Below are 18,827 nucleotides of genomic sequence, written 5' to 3'. Positions count from 1 at the left end.
CTTCGAAATACCCGACCAGCCTAAACAAACAACCAAAAATAAGCGAGTATATACTATTAGGAGTCGGATTATTATTATTGTACTGGCCTTAGTCCAATACCGTTTCATATTGACGATTAACATGAATATACTCCACCATTCTATCTATCTTAGCACAAACCAAAGATAAATAAAAGCAAAACACCAAAGTAACCCAGAAATTAAAATTACCCCCAATTATTACATGCAATCAATTTAACACCCCCCCCCCCCCCAAAAAAAATAAAGCCCCAAATTATTGTATGCAATCAATTTAAACCCAAAAACTAAACCCTAATAAATTATCTAATTTAACTAACAATCAGTAATCCATCTCAATAGTTAACATATATGAAGAAAATCACAAGAATGAACAGTTACCTGCGACGGGTTTGTATCAGCGGGATTCAATTCGTGATCGCCATTACTCTCCTTAACTCACAATCAACAATCAACAAACCAGAATAATGAACAGGGCAATTATTGATCGCCATAATGGTGACTGTTTTTGGCTAGGAGAGAGGTGAAAAAGAGGAGAAGAGAAGAATATAGCAGAAGGCTGACACAGATTAAGAAAGAAAAATAGCCATGGGTAAAATTGAAAAAAATGGTTAAAAACACGAGAAAAATGAACATACATCGGATGTACTACATCCAACTTTTTTATTTTTTGAGCATATATATATTTTTTTTTGAGCTTATTGCCTCAAACTTTATTTGTTTTTGAGCATATGTATATTTCTTTGAGCATATTAAAGTTTATAAGTTAGATTTTAATATTTTTTCCGTCAAAACTCAAATTTAACTAAACTAATACTCCCTCCTATTCACTATATTCTTCCCTATTTCCTTATTCGGATTATTCGGGTTTTCTTCCTTATTTCTTTTTTTGGGTTAATTTGTGTGGTCCAAATTAAATTACATGTGGGGTAGTGTGTTTTGTGTGGTCCAAATTCACTTTTTTATTTCTTGTGCAAAAAGGAAAGGGGAAGAATATAGTGAATAGGAGGGAGTATGTAATATTTTTGAGTTTTATTGTAATTTTTTAGAGCTTAATTTTTAAGTGAATAAACTCAGAAACTTTATAGTAAAACTCAAAAACTTTAAAATAAAACTCAAAAACTTGATTAGAATACTCAAAAACTATAGAATTGGAAGTAATACATCAGATGTATAATCCTCTTACTGCTAAAAACACTGTTCTGGCTATAGTAGCAGACATTTGGACTTTTTAAGGAGTGTAGATGTAGATATTTCAACATAAATAAATGTGTTTTAAATTAGTCATTTCAGTTTTTTTTTATTTGTTTTTTTTCATAAAAGCCATGTTTTGTAAGGTAACTTTCAGGTTATGTAGTTTTGGATCAAGTCATTTCGGGTGGAGTCAGTTTATGGTTAACTAAGTTCAGGTTATTTCGGGTCGGGTCAGGATAATTCAGGTTTCATGTCACATTCAAAGGTTGTAGTTCAGGTTAATTTCAGGCCTCGAGTCATGCATTTTTGATCGAGTTAATGTTTTTGTCAGATCTACTATAGTGTGACATGCAAAAACATTAGGAAAAATTAACAGGAATAATCCATTCTATTGGGTGTCTTCCATTATTAATCCATGTTCTCTTTAATCCCACAATAAAACCAACTAATTAACATATCATTAAAGCTTAAACCAATTGGAAAGGCAACCTATACAACCGGTTAAAACCTTATAATTCTTTCATCTAACTTTTCATTTACCCAATTATCCTCTCACTCCATCTTTTACTTCTTTACTTTTAACCTAATTCTGAAACACTATTAATCTCCTTCATCTGCTTCAATCTCCTTCATCTCCTAAACGTCATTAATCTCTTCTATGCCTTCTTCTCCTTCATCTAGCTGAAGTTTTGATCTTTGATTATGACTACGACACAGGTAGTTCTTCCCATTTTCTGTCTTGATTTTAATTTGTATTATTTTTGTTATTGATTTTAATTTGTAATTGATTTTATTTTGTAACGACACAGCCTAAAGTGTTGAATTTTTTTTATGCTTGTTTTTTTGATTTGTTATTATTTAGGCAAATCCCTGGCAAACAGTTACTATGAAATTATTTTATGGAAGAACATTTAAAATGCTTGATTCGGGTGGTCTTGTTTATCTGGGTAGAATGAGTAGGACTGTTGGGGATGAGAAAGATAAGTTTTGTTGGTTCACTTTGCTAGAAGAAGCTCTGAAATGTGATAAATTTAGGAGGAATGTTGACGGCATATACTTTTGGAATCCTAATGGCGGTTTTCAGAGGGCTCTAAATGATAAAAATGCTCAATTAATGTGTCAAATTGCTGAGAGTGATAGAGTAGTAAATGCCTATCTTGTTGTTGATATTGATTTATCTAAGATAGCTGAGCTCATAGAGGAGTTAAGGCAACCACATGTAGTACATATTCCTCAAAAACTGGTCCCTAGGAAAAAGGTTCAAGTCAACAACAAGACTTCTGAAAAAAAGGGACCACAATATACCACTCACAAAAGCCTCATTCTCTGTGAAACCCTAATAACTCCCTCTATTAAAAGCCTCCAACTTGATACAGCCCCATCAAGCAGCATATTAAAATAACCCTAGAAAACTCCCTCTAAAAAAATTCCCACAGCCACTCCCACAAGAACATCACCAAGGTTCTCACAGAAAAATAATGTTGAGGAAGCACCACTTGTAGCTGATTCAACACCGCCTGAGGATGATAATAAGGGCTGTTATGAGTTGAATAACATTACTATAGCTGATGTTTTCTCTGAATATGAGGCAGCAGCTGATTCAGCACCACCTATAGTTTGGAATGAAGAGAGTGATGATGATGAGGCTGATGATCCAGGGTATGACCCTGACAATGAAGAGGGCTTTGTTGATGATGAGGATGAGGATGAAGATCCTCAGTTAGAACATTTTAATGAAGAGAACTTTGTTGATGGTGAGGATGGTCTAGATGAGGATGTTAATGAGGTGTTGGAGGAATTAATTGAGAATGACATTGCATCTGAGCAATCCTCAGATGATGATGAAGTAATTGAAGCTAGGAAAAAATTGAAAGATTTAAATGTTAAGGTTATAAAAGTTGCAAAACAACTCCAGTTAGAAGTTGAATCTAAGATATTAAGTGGCCAAGGTTCAGATCAAGTTGCAGTGGGAAATAATCAAATGGAGGATTTTGTAAGTGACTATGATGAAAGTGGAGATGAAATCCATACTCCAGGAGAAAGTGAGGAAGAGTCAAGACCTGGTCATAGAAGCAGATCTAGCCTACCTACTGTGAATGAAAAAACTAACTTCACCAAACTGAAGTGGTGTGTAGGGATTAGGTTTTCAAGCAGGGATATGTTCAGGGATTGTGTCACTAGGTATGCACTAGCTCAGGGTAGGAACCTAACATTTGATGTTAGTGATAAGGAGAGAGGGAGAAGACTTAGAATAAGGTGTGCAGGAGGCTGTCCATTTAAGATGTATGGAAGCTGGGATAATGCAACAACTACCTTTATTGTCAAATCTGTGGATCCTGAACATACATGTCATAGAACAATGAGTAGGAATAGGCAGTTGAAGAGTACTTGGTTAGCTAAACAATTGTTGGAAGTGTTTAAGGCAAGACCTCATTGGCCCGCAACTGAGATCATTGAAACTGTCAGAAGGACTTACAAGGTTATAATTAAGAGGGGTTATGCATACAAAGTAAAATATCATGCACACAGAATGCTACATGGTTCCATGAAAGAGCACTACAGCAAATTGGGTGGTTATATTGCAGCTCTTAGTCAGGGAAATCCTACAAGTTTCTTCACTTTGGTCACAAAACCTGCTATTAGACCTAACCCACCTGTTTTCCAAAGATTCTTTGTCTGTTTTGATGCCTTGAAGCAAGGATGGCTTTTAGGGTGCAGAAAATTGTTATGTGTTGATGCTTGTTTTCTAAAAACCTTTTTGGGTGGCCAATTAATTACTGTTGTTGGGAGGGATACCAATGAGCAAATGTTCCCACTTGCTTAGGTTGTGCTAGAGGGAGAGAACAATGATAGCTATCAATGGTTCTTTAAAGAACTTAAAAAATGCTTGGGTGAAGAAACTGGTGAAGGTTGGACATTTATTTCTGATGAACACCAGGTAATTTGTCTTTCTTATATTTTGTATTTTTCATTTTGTCTTGCTTGTTAATGTTGCCTTCTTGATAGTGTCTTTTTTATTCTGCCTTGTAGAGCATATTGACCATGGTGGCCAAGGAGTTTCCAAGGGTTGAGCACAGACATTGTGCTAGACACATTTTTGCAAATTGGCACAAGTCATTTAAAGGAGATGAAATGTACGTAGATGATGTTTTGGGCTTGTGCAAAAGCTTACAATGAAGCTGACTTTAAGGATGGGCTAGATGCTATGAGGTAAGTGGATCCTAGGGCTGCTGATGCCTTCCTTGCATACAACCCAAATCTCTTTTGTAGAGCATTCATCAAGACTACTTCAAAAAATGATGTGATAGTTAATAACATGGCAGAGATATTAAATGCCTACATTATAAGTGCTCGTACAAAGCATATCATATATATGCTTGAGGAGATAAGGGTTGCTTTGATGCAAAGGTTGGTTAAGAAAAAGACAGAAATGGAGAACAAATGTACCTTTGTCTGCCCTAGGGTACAAGAGAAGCTTGAGAAGGAGAAAGAGCTTGCTGCAATGTGCAAACCTCTGCCATCAAGTGATATTGTCTACCAGGTAATGTATGGTACTGATAACCCGACTGTTAATTTAGAGACTAGGGAATGCACTTGTAAAAAGTGGAATTTAACTGGTATCCCCTGTGGTCATGCAATTGCTGCAATATTTGACAAATATGAGAAAGCTGAGGACTATGTTGATGATCGTTACAAAAAGGAAACTTATCTGAGGATATATGGTTCATCGATAACTTCATGCCCAGGTGAGAGGCACTAGCCTAGTGTTCATCAACTCTTGAACCCCCCCCCCCCAAATAAAGGTAGGTCCAGGCAGACCTAGGAAAAACAGAAGGAAGGATCCATTTGAAGATCCCAAAAAAAGTGGGAAGCTCACAAAGCATGGCCTAGAGATGACTTGTTCAGTATGTAAGTCTAGAACCCACAACAAGAGAAAGTGCCCTGACAAAGACAAGGCTATAGCCACTCCTCAACCACCTAAAAGAGGAAGGGGAATACCTAGAGCTGCTAATAACATACACCAGACTACTAATCCAGCTACTGAGGCTCATCACCAAATGACTGCTCAGCCAACTAGGATAGGAAGAGGTGGCAGGGTTATTAATAGTGGTAGGGGTGGAAGAGGTGGAACATTAGGTGGCAGAGGTGGAGCAGCAGGTGGTAGAGGTGGAATTGGTGGCATGGAAGGAGTAGTGTGGTAGAGATGAAAGAGGAGGTGGTAGAGGTGGAATTGCTGGTAGAAGTGGAAGAGGTGGAAGGGTAAGTTATCAACTGAAATTAGCTGATGTTCAATAAAATTTGTTGCAGAGGTCTAATTGATTGACATACTTTGATGATTTTGCAGGTACCACAAAGATTTGGCATTCTTTATGATGATCAAGGCAATATTTTCACCAATGTAAGTTGATGTTGGAAAAAGTCTGTCAAGTTATCCATTTATATGTCCATTTAACCAATAAATTCTCATCTTCACTTATATTTCCATTTACAGTTTCCTAGGACTGGGAGGATTTCCATTCAACAACATGAAACAACAAGAAGTTACCCCTCAACTCAAGCTTCAATGAACCAGAATGAGTGAAGACATGTAATAGTTGGTTAAGATTAATGAGGTGCCAATTGTACAATAGGAATAGAGTGAACTTATAAACATTAATGAGGTGCAAATTGTAAAAATATAAATCCTTCTATATACTAAGAGAATACAACTTCTCTAAAGTTTTCTCTCCTAAGTGCTCAAACTTGTATATGGAAACAAATTAGATTTTCATTTATTAAACGAATTTTCCATTTAAAATAATTAATACATAAAAACTGTATCTCCTATTATTAACTTCGTGACGAAAATTTTTCTTTTAAAAAAATTTGATGTAGTTAAAATATTTTCATAAAAAACACAATTCATGGAATTATTCAGTTATTTTGATAAATTTTAATATTAGCTATTTTTTATAAAAAATTCGCGAGATATAAATCTAAAATCTATAACTAAAACACTAAAAATTAAAAGGCCTAAATTTACCGCGAATTTGCGCGGGATCTACACTAGTGAAACAACAAGTTACCCCTCAACTCAAGCTTCAGTGAACCAGAATGAGTGAAGACATGTAATAGTTGGTTAAGATGTAATTTTTTGACTGTAAGGGAACCTGTTTATGTAATAGCATATTCTAGTACTGAATTGGCCCCTTTATTTTGATGTCAACAAACTCAACTGTAATGGCAAGAAGAACTTAAATGGGAATGTAATGGAAAAACAAGAATCTTTTCATTCCATTAATATAAGGTTGGAATTGTTATATTTCTTGCTAGTAATGCAAACAGAAGAACTACATCAATCCCTCTTTATCATCCAACATATTGCAAAAAAAATCCAAGAGAAAATTAGTCCTAGCAAAGCAACCTTCTCCCCCATAATGTGTTTTTTAACTTCAACTTTCAACTACAAAACTTCTTTCTTCAACTTTCCCTTCTTCATCTTCATTTTCTTCAGCTCGTCTTCAAGCCACTTCTGATGAAAATTGCTACTATCAGATGACCCCTCCTTTTATCCATACAAAAAACCCGCACTTATTTTCCTACAATAGTTCAGGAATCAAGATTAGGGTTTTATTATTGCTCAAATCAAATTAGGGCCTCAATTTTTTTTAGCAAAATCAGATTAGGGTTTATATCAAATAGTAAAGGACATTCAAATCAATTCATTTACTGGCCATAAGGGACACCCATAGAACCTTCTCCCTTCATTTACTCCCTTCTTTGCAATCTGTATCACTGCGTTCATATTGTGATAGCATCTTACTTCTTTCGAGGTTGCAGAAGACCATGAATTAGAAGAGGATTCATATGCAGGTGCATATTTCATTGAGGAATTTGAGCAACTTCGTTTGATTAAAGATAGATTAAGGGAAAGAAAAGGGCTATGGAGAATAAAATTAATAGAGAAAAATAATGAATGAAGAATACGCAGGAAAGGAAAGGAAAGGAAAGAAGAAGAAGATAATAAATAAGAAAAATATGGACCCCACTACTCTTTAATCGGATACAACAAGTTACAAAGTGACCAAGTTTAGGCTTTAATGATATGTTAATTAGTTGGTTTTATTGTGGGATTAAAAAAGAACATGGATTAATAATGGAAGACGCCCAATAGGATGGATTATTCCTCTTAATTTTTCCAAAAAATTAATGATCACTTTAAAATAAATAGTGATTATTTTATATTAAAAGATACTCTTAACACTGGTGTTTGGTTCAAGCACTAAAGGTATAAGGTATGAGTTTGGAATGAGCCAAACGCATATCAAGTGTTTGTTTGACAAACACAAGGGTTTCATACCCATACCTCAAACCCACGTGGTATGGGTTTCTCATACCCAATTAGGGGGATGAGTATGAAATTGATACTTATGGGTATCAAACTAAAACAAATAAAAATGTGAAAATAAAAGTTCTGACACGATTGTTAATGAACTTTTATATAATTATTTGATTAAATATTTATTTTTATGACTTTATAATATCAAAAACTATGGTTTTAATTGAATTTCAAACTCATACCTTTCGGAATTGAAACAAGCCCATAGAATAAGGAATGGAGTTCTAACCCCGTACCATTAAGGTATGATTCCTGATTTCAAACCTATACCCATGCACGAAACAAACGCCCCCTAAAAAGTTGTCATTTATAAAAATAAAACATTACTATTTGTATTAACATAAAATTATTACTTTTAAGTGGTTCTTCTGTACAACGATCTTAGCCTATAATTTGACCATTTTCGATGAATAATAGTGGAATTTACAATTTTAGGATATTCCCCCCAACCTTGGACTAAACTTCCTTCTCACAAAGGAATAAAAAAGTTCAATAAACATAAATGAAATTAAGTTATTTTTTATCAAAATAATGAGTAAGTCCCCTGTAAAACGGTTTTACAATATCACATTGTAAAACCATATAATAAAAGACCTTAGTTCCTTTATTATGGAAAGTGGTGATTGATGGAAATTATACTAGTGAGGATTTTTATGTAAAACGGTTTTATATAAAAAAATTGTTGATCAATTTATCCTATGTTTCTGTGGAGAAATAGTTATAATCTTGGCTAACCCTGATAAAGTGTTATTTTAAAAACTCATTTTATAGATTATACATCGAATGTGGTACAAGTTAGTTTTTGTAGGAGCATTTATCCTATTGTCTTTATTTGGGTGAGGACCTTTCTAATGATCAAGTTAGTTTTGTAGGAGTACTTAACTACGTCTGCACAGTGGCGTTTTCATTGAGGATTTATGTGGTGCAATTGTTCAAAACGGGATATCTACATATTACAATAGGAAATAACAGTTGTTCTCTATTTCCGATTGATTATTCAAGCATTAATTGATTTTCCCATATTAATTTTATCTTAGTTTCCTCGTTTATTTTAATTTTAACTCGAATCCCCATTTTAGAATTCTAAAACCGTCTCTGCTTACGCCGCTAAGCTCAAAGCTCCTGTGAAGTGTTCATTTTTGGACTGGTTTAGCTATTGACACAATGGTCACTCAAGTTGGGCCGGGCCAACAAGTATATCCAGATCCACATCCAGGTGTAATTGGGATTTGGGCCGGACCCTGGCCGTTACCGTAAAACACAACCCATCCTCTGACCCAACATGTGTACTCTAAATCCGACTCATCTAGTTTAACAAATCTATAAATAAGCTCAATGAACCAAGGAAGTAGTTTGCGCAGCTGTTGGTTTTGATGACGATACTCCTCCACCAACATGGCTTAAGCTATCTTATTATGGTGGTTATATTAAGCTAACTTAGCTCTAATAGCCTAAACATTGTATAATTTCATCCTTTTAGTCTTTTACAGCTGCCAAAAAAAAACGAACTCTAATGTGAGACGGTCTCTTAGAAACTAAATCACTAAAATTATTGTTCATTTTTAACTAGCTAGTATGTGTAAAAATTCGGAATTTTAGTAGAATCATCTCGGATTATAATTTTTGGACACGGGACACGGTGGTCAGTGATTCAAACATTTTTGTACATGGTAAATTAATTCAAACAAAATCTCAGAAAAATTGTGAACATTTTTCACTATCCATTTGGTAATATGGTAGCATCATCAACAAACATTTGGTGCAGCCAACAACTAGAAAACCTCCTGTCTTGAATTCCACCAGTTCTTTCTTTTAGTTTAAGCAATGACTAGCTGAAGCAACAACACAAATTCTATGAAACACCTACACATTTACAACTTAAAAAACAAACTAACTTAATTTAATGTAACAAGAACAGCTAACTCTTCTTTCGAGTTAGCTAGTTCCAATCATTAGCATCATTTTATTGTGTTCTTGGAAATACTTTCTTACATAAAACCCATTTCCCGTGCCTAGACCGCAACATAAGCTCTGAAAAAACCCATTATCGTTTCCAAAAGAAATGGGATCGGTGGAAAGGTCTAAGAAGCGAGTTCAAATATGGAAGAAAGCTGCTGTTCATTTTGCATTATGTTTTGTGATGGGTTTCTTTACAGGGTTTGCTCCTACTTCTAAGTCTTCAATTCCTGGTTTGAAGTTTACAGCACGATATAATCAGTCTTTCGAGCTAGCACCAAGGCCTATGGTGAGGCAACCAAGCAATAGTTATGTCAACAAATTAGACAATTCAAATTCGTCCGAAAGTAACAGAAGTGTAAAGGAACAGGATTTGAGACCCAGGAGACAAGTGATTGTTATAACCTCTACGAACGAAAGGGATCCTCTACGAGGAGTTTTGCTAAGGAGGTTGGCAAATACATTGAAGTTGGTGGCTCCGCCATTGTTATGGATTGTTGTGGAGTCTCAAAGAGAGTTTTCTGATGTATCTGATATACTCCGAGGAACAGGGGTTATGTATAGACATTTGGTGTTCAAGGAAAATTTCACTAATCCTAGAGCTGAAGTGGATCATCAGAGAAATCTCGCACTTAAGCACATTGAGCATCATCGGTTGAGTGGGGTTGTTCATTTTGCTGGGCTTTCTAATGTCTATGATCTCAACTTCTTCGATGAGATCCGAGCAATTGAGTATGAATTCTCTTTCTATTTCTTTTCTATACTTTGTACTAATCTTTAGGGCTAACAGTTTAACAGCTCATAATGCTGTATTAAACTGTTAAGTAAAAGGCTAACTAACTATCAAGAACTTTAGACTATCTCATACAAAGAATTTGCGACCACCAAAAAATTACCATCAGGTAAAATGAAATGACTGCTAGTTTGTTACTGGATGGTGAAAACGAGACTTAGGAAAAAAAATATCAGGTAACAGTTTACCTGTTTGTGCAGGGCTTTTGGAACATGGCCTCTAGCAAAACTTTCAGCATGGAGAAAGAAGATGATAGTTGAAGGACCAGTATGTCAATCATCCCAGATTCTTGGGTGGCATGTAAAGAATCTGAATCGTGCAGCAGAGGAATTCGAGATCCATATTTCAGGTTTCGGATTCAATAGCTCAATCCTCTGGGATCCAGAACGGTGGGGCCGTCTTCCTGCAACTGAAGGCGCCAAGCAGGTTCGTAACTCCCACAAAAAAATTGAACCTAAATATGTAACACCAGACACATTAATGGTAAAAGGATTCACGTACACTTAAATGATTAGTATTTTTTCCGTAAATGAATCTAAAGGTCAATTAGAAATGATAATAGTTTTACCCGTAAAAACAAACTGTTTTTACCACTATAACATACGAATACAAAAATTTAAGAATTCACATGCACCTGACACTGGACAATTGATTAACTGAAACCATATACTCTGTAACTACAAGGTGTTTTCTGCTGCAGGATTCACTAAAGTTTGTCAAGCAAGCAGTTACAGAAGATGAAACCAAGATAAAAGGTGTACCATCAGAAGATTGCTCCAAAGTAAATCTTTGGCAGTTCCATCTCAAGTCCGAAACAGTGCAAGTTAATGAAGTTCAAGACGCTCCAATTAATGATAGGCAGATATAAAAAGAACTACCAGAAGAACTCGAGAACCACGTGATTTAATTTTGGAGCTTCTCCGATGTATTTTCCTTTGTGCCAAATCTTGTGTGATTAATAACTATAGTATTAGTTTAGTATTATAGCCAGCTGTACTCAGCAAATTCTTTTGCCTCAGCAATGTATTTACACACTAGAAAGAAGGTACACATTTCAATCCTAGGCATGCATATTTGTTCCAAGTTGAGATTATTTTTCACTCAAACAAAAGATAACTTAAGGCTCTTAACTATTGTTTTAGTGATGGGCGGTGAGAAAATATCGATCAAAGTTGAACTAATTTGACCACCAAAGTCAAGTGCAAATTATCTAAAATGGAATAGCCTCTGTCTAATCAAATCTTATTCAACGCACCTCAACAAAATAACACCCCTGACCCATGTACCATAAGGAATCCAGACAAAAGCACCAAAGAAAGAAGCAATGCAAAGCCAACTGCACGACTGCACCGACACTATAATAAAAATCAACCTCATACAAGGTGGCATATCAGAAAACGAGTCCTCAGAATTAATAGCCAGCTCGTTCATGAACACTTTATAACAAACCTGCATTTTCTCTCGCAACCTTCTGCAGGCATCTTATAGCATCAGAACATGAACCAGGACAGTAACTCAACATTACAATCTTTACAATGAATCAACAAACTTGAAAACAAACCTGCAATAAGCAGTAATAAATGACACTTGAAGAACTGTACTCGAATAATTTTTTATTCGTATGATCAGTTTATTCAATGAAGAAATGCAGGAAGACAGTGACACAAACAAGCAAAGGTGTTTATACTCAGGTGAGACTGTTACATTTTCATGAGTAAAACAGCTGAGCCAAGTACAACCAACCAAAGCACATTCACAAGTTCACTTTGCAAATACCAAGAAAAACTGAAACAGAGACTTCCAGACTTCTGGTAATTTCGGGTTCAATAGCACCGGGTACCTTAAACAAGCGCACAAACACTCTAAAGTTGCTTCTTTAGAAACAACTCTTGATGTTTAAGACAAAGGGGAACTTTTATTACAAAATATATCCAATCATCATACAAACATGACCTTTTACGTCACCATCCTATGAAGTTAAGTAACAGAAGAATCCCTCCTAGGTCCTAGCTCTCCTACAGACTTCCTGGATTACCATTGATAAGGGTGCAGAAAGATGAGGATAAAGTACGGAGAGCAATGACAACCAGAACCGAAAGTCTTAATATTGACAATATTCCAAGTTTCAGACTAAGCACAGCCCAGGAACTTACATTCGCATACACCATCAGAGACATAAGGAAAGGAAAGGCCGACATTAGAGTTAAAGTTTCACAAGCAAGGTTATTACACAGTCTGCCACAAAAGATTGCTTAACTACCACAGTCCACCAACTACCTATACTGAATATCAGTAGATATAAGGGAGAAAAAAGGGATCTTCATTACTTTTATAGATGTCAAGCAGGTACCAATTCCTCCTGAATCAGACAGCTTCAACTCTCCCGCTGACTTCTTCTTATAATAATTTGAATCACCGTCTACAAGATCTTAGTTCAGACACAGCACTTGCCTTTACATTTACTTTCTCAGACAAGCAGAACTAAAATGATTGATATGCGACCCCAACTACAAAAGCCGATATCCCATCATGAAAATCCTACCAAATGTAGATATAGTCGCACAGGACTTCAATCAGTACATACTTCACATTCGACTGAGGACTCTTTCTGGATATTGTAGTGGACGAGGTTGTGGTCTACAAGCAGTGCTTCCCCAAAGGTTAGGCGAAAGAATCGAGATGGAATGCCCGTTTTGATTTGGATCTTGGATTTGAGGCTCTCGATTGTCAAAGAGGGTTGGACTTCCATGGGTATGGTCAAACTGGGGAATTTCACATAGATTAGCATGTTTGATTGTAGTGGGTGTTGTCGGGAGTCATTGTCAACACTAGAACTGTCATCACTGTGCTTCTGAATAGGACTTCTATCAGAACATATTCCACATTCGATGGTGTATTCATACCGGATGTGGTGGTGGGCCTGGATGTGGTAGTGGGCGAGATTGTGGTCTTCAAGCAGTGTTCCTGCAAAGATCAGGCGTTGTTTGTACGGTGGGATGCCTGATTGGTCGTGGATCTTGGATTTAAGGCTGTCGATGGTCAAAGAGGAATTGACTTCTATGGATATTGTCTTGCCGGAGACTTTCACGTAGATTTGCATGATTGGTTGTCGTGGGTGTTGTCGGCTGTCACTGTCATCACTAGAACAGTCATCACTAGAACTGTCATCACTAGAACTGTCGTCACTGTACTTCTGAACAGGACTTCTATCAGGATATATTCCACATTCGAGGGTGGACTCTTTCTGGACGTGGTGTTGTGCGAGGGTGCGGGTGGGGTCTTCAAGCAGTGTTCCAAAGCTCAGGCGTTGTTTGTGTGGTGGGATGCCTGATAAGTCGTGGATCTTGGATTTAAGGATGTCGGTGGTCAAAGAGAGATCGACTGCCATGGGTATTGTGTTGCCGGTGACATTCAGGTAGATTAGCGTCTTAGATTGTTTTGGTCGTTGTTGGTAGTCACTCGCATCAGTAGAACTGCCATCAATGTGCTTCTGAGTAGAACACACGGACGAATCCCTTGCCCTTTTGAGACCCCTAACTCGGCTTTTATGGTCACAAGCTGCTCTATTCTCTATTACAAGCTTTTCCTTAGAAAGGTCAGTTGCCTTGGCAGTTTCATCACATTTCGTGACTGACTTCAAAGGGTGTTTCACATCATTGACACGGCTTTCAAAACCTGGATCTGCATTGGAGAGGGGGGGGGCACAAAAACAGGAAAACGGGTTCATTTCTTATAACCAGGATAGACAGTTTGGTCACATATCAAACTACAGTTAATCAATTATCACAACTTAACAAGCAAAGAAATACCACTGTATCAACGACAACAAATACCCCACCTTAATCATGCGAGCAAAACAGCAAACAATGTTCATACCAAATCAACTAAAAGAACAAAGAACAAAGCTTTCAAAATTCCAAATACCTGCTTTTGAATTCCCACCAATCTCCAGTACTTTATTTACCTTCATTTTGTCTTTCAAATTCGCCAATTCCGCCTCCGTCTCAGTCAATTTTCCCAGTAATTTCCTCTTCTCCTCATTAAATCGCCTCCTAAAGTCCTCCAATTTCACCTCCGCCTCCAAATTATACTCCAAGGCCCGCTTATGCTTCTTCACCACCCTCACCTCGGCATTCTTGCTAAACTTCAATTCGGAAGCTAAATCATCCAATTCGATAATTTTTAACTCCAATCTACGACGCTCGGTAAATGCTGCGCCATCGATTCCCGCAATTTCATCTCCGCCTCCGTATTATACTCCCTGGCTTTATCATACCTCTTAATTGCCTTCGCTTCGGCGTCTTTGCTAAACCCTAATTGCTTAGTTAACTCTTTCAATTCGTCATTTTTGACCTCCAATTCTCTCTCCAATCGACGACACTCAACATCAGAAGCGAGATGTTCCACCTTCAATTTCTTCAATATCCCCAATTCGTTGTCTACAGATTGGACGTTCATTGTTCGTCAGTTAGGGTTTCGAATGATGCCGTTGTTGAAGGCGGGAAGTAGAGTTTCTTTGTTGTTTGCTTTTCGTAGACCTCACCGAGTTGGGTCAGTCAAGGTCAGGAACATTTCGAGTTTGTGATAGATGGGGTAAGGTCAAATCGGGCCATATCATTTCGAGTTTGGGATCATCAATTTTTCTGAATTTTTGCTATGATTTTTATTATATCCTAACTATGAGCTTCTAATATATCATATCCTCTTTTATTATATTATACTCCCTCCTATTTATCCCTCTTAAAAGAATAAGCTAGTCGGGTTTTTGTCCCATCTTCTCCTTTTTTGGTAAAAAATTTACCATCTTATCCTTGTCTATTTTTGCATATTACAACATTTGCCATTCACTTTTACTTATAATTGGATTTTTATTATATCCCGCCATATAATTCCCTAATCCTTGAGCCTATTTGAAAGATCTTCATCTATATCTTCATCTTTAAATCCTTCCTCTCATCGCCTCCTTTCCTCTCATCACCTCCTTCCTCATCTTTTATTATATTATATTTATTATATATATAGATTATCTTCAAATTAACAATGAATCCTCACGATTTGACTCTAGGAACTTTCCATTTTCCACCAATTAATACAAAATCTGAAGATCCTTCGATTCGTATTCATGACTATTCACATCATTTTGTTGTCCCTGAATCAAGTTGTTTCGATGTTGATGTTTTTTTTGTTTTTGATCGAGCAAGATTTTTAACATTTTTTTTTTTTTTTTTGAAGGAAAGGACGTAAATTTCATTAACTTGAAGAATAAAAGTTAATTTCAAGAGCATAATTTTAGCTCTACAAAAAAGGTACAATGCGCTCTTGTTGAGGGCATAAATAAGCATCAAAATACGAACCCGATGTTTGGGAATCGTTCGCATTCAACTCAAAGTGACCCAATACCCAATACCAAGTGAGTAGAATAATCAATCGGCAAGAGATGAGCTAACTCGTGAGCGACATAATTACCATCACGACGAGTAAAATTAAAACGAATACAAGAGAAATTACTAGCTAAATCAGAAACTACTCTCCCATTTGCATTTCTCCCAAAATAATTTGTATCCATGTTTCGGGAAGGATTTCATGAAGAACTTTAGCATAGTTATCGTTCATTTATATCATCGCTTTCCGCATCAGCAATCGATTCAAGCACCATATTATCGAGGCCCATGGATTTGTGCATGTGTGGTAAGGGTAATCATTTCCTCCGTTCTTAAACTCTAAAGCTTGTAGTGTTATGAAGACATAATTGAGTTTAATTACCCACTTTTGGCTTCACGCAAGTTTATCCAATGTAAGCATTTTCCTTTGTCAAGTGACTGAATAGAAAAAACCCAAATCTAAGATCAATATTCCACCCATCATCTCTCTCGAACTTATTTTCGTTGGACACCCTTTGGAATCCGTATCATATCTTTCAACGCCCCTAGAATTTCTCTTATGGTTCCGTATCACAATGCCCATTCCACTCCCCCGCCTCTCCAACACTTCTATATGGTTTTTTTCACCATCGACATTGAGTTTCCATTGCCCACTTCCTAGTTTGTTTTTGGAGGTGTCCACCCATCTTGATATTTGTCTTATCCCTCCTTTACGAAAGAGGGATTTTGTTGAACTTCTCAACATCAAACACACCACCCGATTCCCCATGGGTTGGGCCTTCCTCCACTCTTCCCCGCCACCTCTAGCATTACAAACTTTTTAACAAAGCCTTCCATTTATTATTGTTTGTGAGAAATAAATGTGGATGAATCGATTTTTTGGTTTGTTTGATGTGGATTTATTATTGTAGGAAAGTGTTTTTTTGGTTGTTTGTGTATAAATGATCAATTTAGTTGACACTATTCTATTTATACCAAGTTTAAATTTGGTGAAAATTTTGGCGCAAATTTTAGAACCATTTTCATTTTGGCTCCTTAAATGAATTTGGTGCCAAATTTGAATCAATAATGCACTTGGTGTCCTTTAGTTTGGCGAGTTTTGCTTATTCACTATGCACGTCCGAATGAGAATGAAGGTCCTCACCTCACCATAATAATGGTAGAAAAAAAAATTACGGATATTCCTTGTATTGTACCGTATTTGTGCCTTTTTTAATCAAGTACTCTAAGAAGGACCAAATATTTACACACTTAAATTTCTTAATCATCACCTTGTCCACCATGTCCTTTATTCATTCTTTAATCTCGCCTCAAAATTCCATCCACCCAATCCACTATACTTCCGCCAAAAGCATCCCCCACAATCTCATCTTCAATTCCACCCGCATCCCATACTTCCAGAGCAAAAGGGCAGCTAAACAGGGCATGGGTTTCGCTCTCCACTTCCTTCCCAAAATAACACCTTTAGCAAGTCGGATCGGCCTCGCCATGGCTTAACGTTCGTTTTGCACGTTCCACACTGTCTTAGCCCGCACGGTAACACACCCCGATTACATGCCCTCCACACAAAACTTTTGATTTTAGGAGGTAGCTTAACACGCCATAACCGTGACCAAAATTTACACACTTCATCACGGGTTACTCAAAATTCCATCCCCTTCACCACGCATCAATCTCATCTTCAATTCCGTCTTTGTTCAAAAATAAAATGATAGCCCGATCTTACCGTATAAATACCATTCTTTGTGTGTGCCCAAGCAAGCTTATCACTCTCAAAACTTTTCATAGGAGGGGCATAAAGGGATTCGTTCAAAAATAAAATATTTCACGCACCTCGAACTCAGGGATTCGACATATTTCACGCACCTCGAACTCATACAGGTGTTGACGAAGGAGCTCTTCATTCCATCTTCTCGGTTGACCCACGAACCAATCCGCCACCACACTATCCCGCAAACCACTCACCGGGGAAATAATTCCAGGTAACGATTCCGTTGAACACCATCTATCCTTCCAAAAACGAACCCGTTGTCCATTGCCGATAACCCATGCACAACCCTTCTTTAATATAGGAAGGGCCTCCATAAGACTTCGCCAAACGAAAGAAGGATGATGCCCAAGCTTGGCTTCGAATATGTCACCCGTCGGGAAGTATCTAGCAGATAGGACTCGAGCAACTAGAGAATCCGGCCTCTCTTGGAGCCTCCATAGCTGTTTGACAAGCATAGCGAGGTTAAAAGACTCAAAGTGACGGTATCCCAATCCTCCTTCTTGTTTGGACCGACACATTTTCTCCCAAGCAACCCAATAAATCTGTCGTTTTTCCCCGCTATGTCCCCACCAAAATCTGGCTAAGTCACCTTCAATGCTAGAGCATAGGGTAGACGGAAATTTAAACAATCCCATATGATAGGTGGGAATCGATTGGGCAATTGCCTTTATGAGGATTTCCCTACCCGAATATGAGAGGATTTTTTCTTTCCATCCCTTAAGCTTCTTCCAAATACGTTCTTTTAAATGATTGAAAGCCAGCGACTTATTCCTCCCCACCACCGCAGGTATACCAAGGTATTTACCCGGTGACATCACAACATTAGCCGCTAAAACTTGCGTGACTTCAGCCTGCTCTATCGCCCCCGTACTAGGGCTGAAAAATAATTCCGACTTTTGCAAATTTAAACGTTGACCCGACGCCGCTTGATAGAGATCCAGAACCCCCTTTATAGTCTCAGCGTTTTTCCTATCAGCTCGGCATAAGATTAGGGAGTCATCCGCAAAGAACAAATGAGATAAACTCGGAGCACCACGGCAAACCCGAATACCATAAAGACTTCTCCGTTCAACTTCCCTTGTGAGTAGTTTTGAAAAAACATTGGCACAAAGAATAAATAAATAAGGTGAGAGCGGGTCACCTTGGCGCAATCCCCGTCGAGGTCGGAAGAAGTCTGACGGCATTCCATTTATCAAAACAGCCGAGTGCACGGTTCGAACACAACTCATCATCATTCCCACCCATCTCGGTGCAAAACCCATTTTAACCAAAACACATTCGAGAAAACTCCACTCGACCCTATCGTATGCCTTACTCATATCCAGCTTCAAAGAC

The 18,827-nt window shown here is 37.3% G+C and overlaps 3 protein-coding genes and 1 long non-coding RNA gene across 5 annotated transcripts in view; 2 read left to right on the top strand and 2 right to left on the bottom strand.

The window, feature by feature from the left end:
* The window catches only part of LOC141651456 (uncharacterized), a 30,369-nt gene extending 29,788 nt beyond the window's left edge, over positions 1-581 (bottom strand). The window contains exon 1 of the long non-coding RNA XR_012546904.1: positions 400-581. This is a non-coding gene — a long non-coding RNA (uncharacterized LOC141651456). The remainder of the gene's footprint in view (positions 1-399) is intronic.
* Positions 582-4,528: 3,947 nt separating this feature from the next.
* Positions 4,529-4,972, top strand: LOC141640733 (uncharacterized). The gene has a single exon (XM_074449417.1). It carries the CDS (start codon positions 4,529-4,531, stop codon positions 4,970-4,972), a length of 444 nt encoding a protein of 147 aa, XP_074305518.1.
* A 4,414-nt stretch (positions 4,973-9,386) lies between these two features.
* LOC141599138 (beta-1,4-xylosyltransferase IRX9) lies at positions 9,387-11,470 on the top strand. Its single transcript, XM_074419066.1, has 3 exons — positions 9,387-10,279; positions 10,541-10,766; positions 11,041-11,470. The coding sequence occupies exons 1-3, from the start codon at positions 9,654-9,656 to the stop codon at positions 11,206-11,208; spliced, it is 1,020 nt and encodes a 339-aa protein (XP_074275167.1). The 5' UTR covers positions 9,387-9,653; the 3' UTR covers positions 11,209-11,470.
* Positions 11,471-11,707: 237 nt separating this feature from the next.
* On the bottom strand, positions 11,708-14,900 carry LOC141599129 (polyubiquitin-like). Of its 2 annotated transcripts, XR_012523730.1 has the most exons (3): positions 14,265-14,900; positions 12,668-14,021; positions 11,708-11,901 (listed from the first exon to the last, which is right to left on the bottom strand). XR_012523730.1 is itself a non-coding variant. In XM_074419052.1 (2 exons), exons 1-2 carry the CDS (start codon positions 14,308-14,310, stop codon positions 12,910-12,912), a joined length of 1,158 nt encoding a protein of 385 aa, XP_074275153.1. In that variant the 5' UTR covers positions 14,311-14,900; the 3' UTR covers positions 12,187-12,909. The 2 variants fall into 2 exon arrangements, 1 of the variants encoding a protein (XP_074275153.1); XM_074419052.1 differs by lacking the exon at positions 11,708-11,901 and having other exon boundaries at positions 12,187-14,021.
* Positions 14,901-18,827: the final 3,927 nt, after the last annotated feature.

Source organism: Silene latifolia, chromosome 1 (assembly GCF_048544455.1).
Source record: "Silene latifolia isolate original U9 population chromosome 1, ASM4854445v1, whole genome shotgun sequence".
Taxonomy (NCBI): Eukaryota; Viridiplantae; Streptophyta; class Magnoliopsida; order Caryophyllales; family Caryophyllaceae; genus Silene; species Silene latifolia.
The sequence above is the reverse complement of the archived record's forward strand: the minus strand, read 5'-3'. Positions and strand labels throughout refer to the sequence as shown.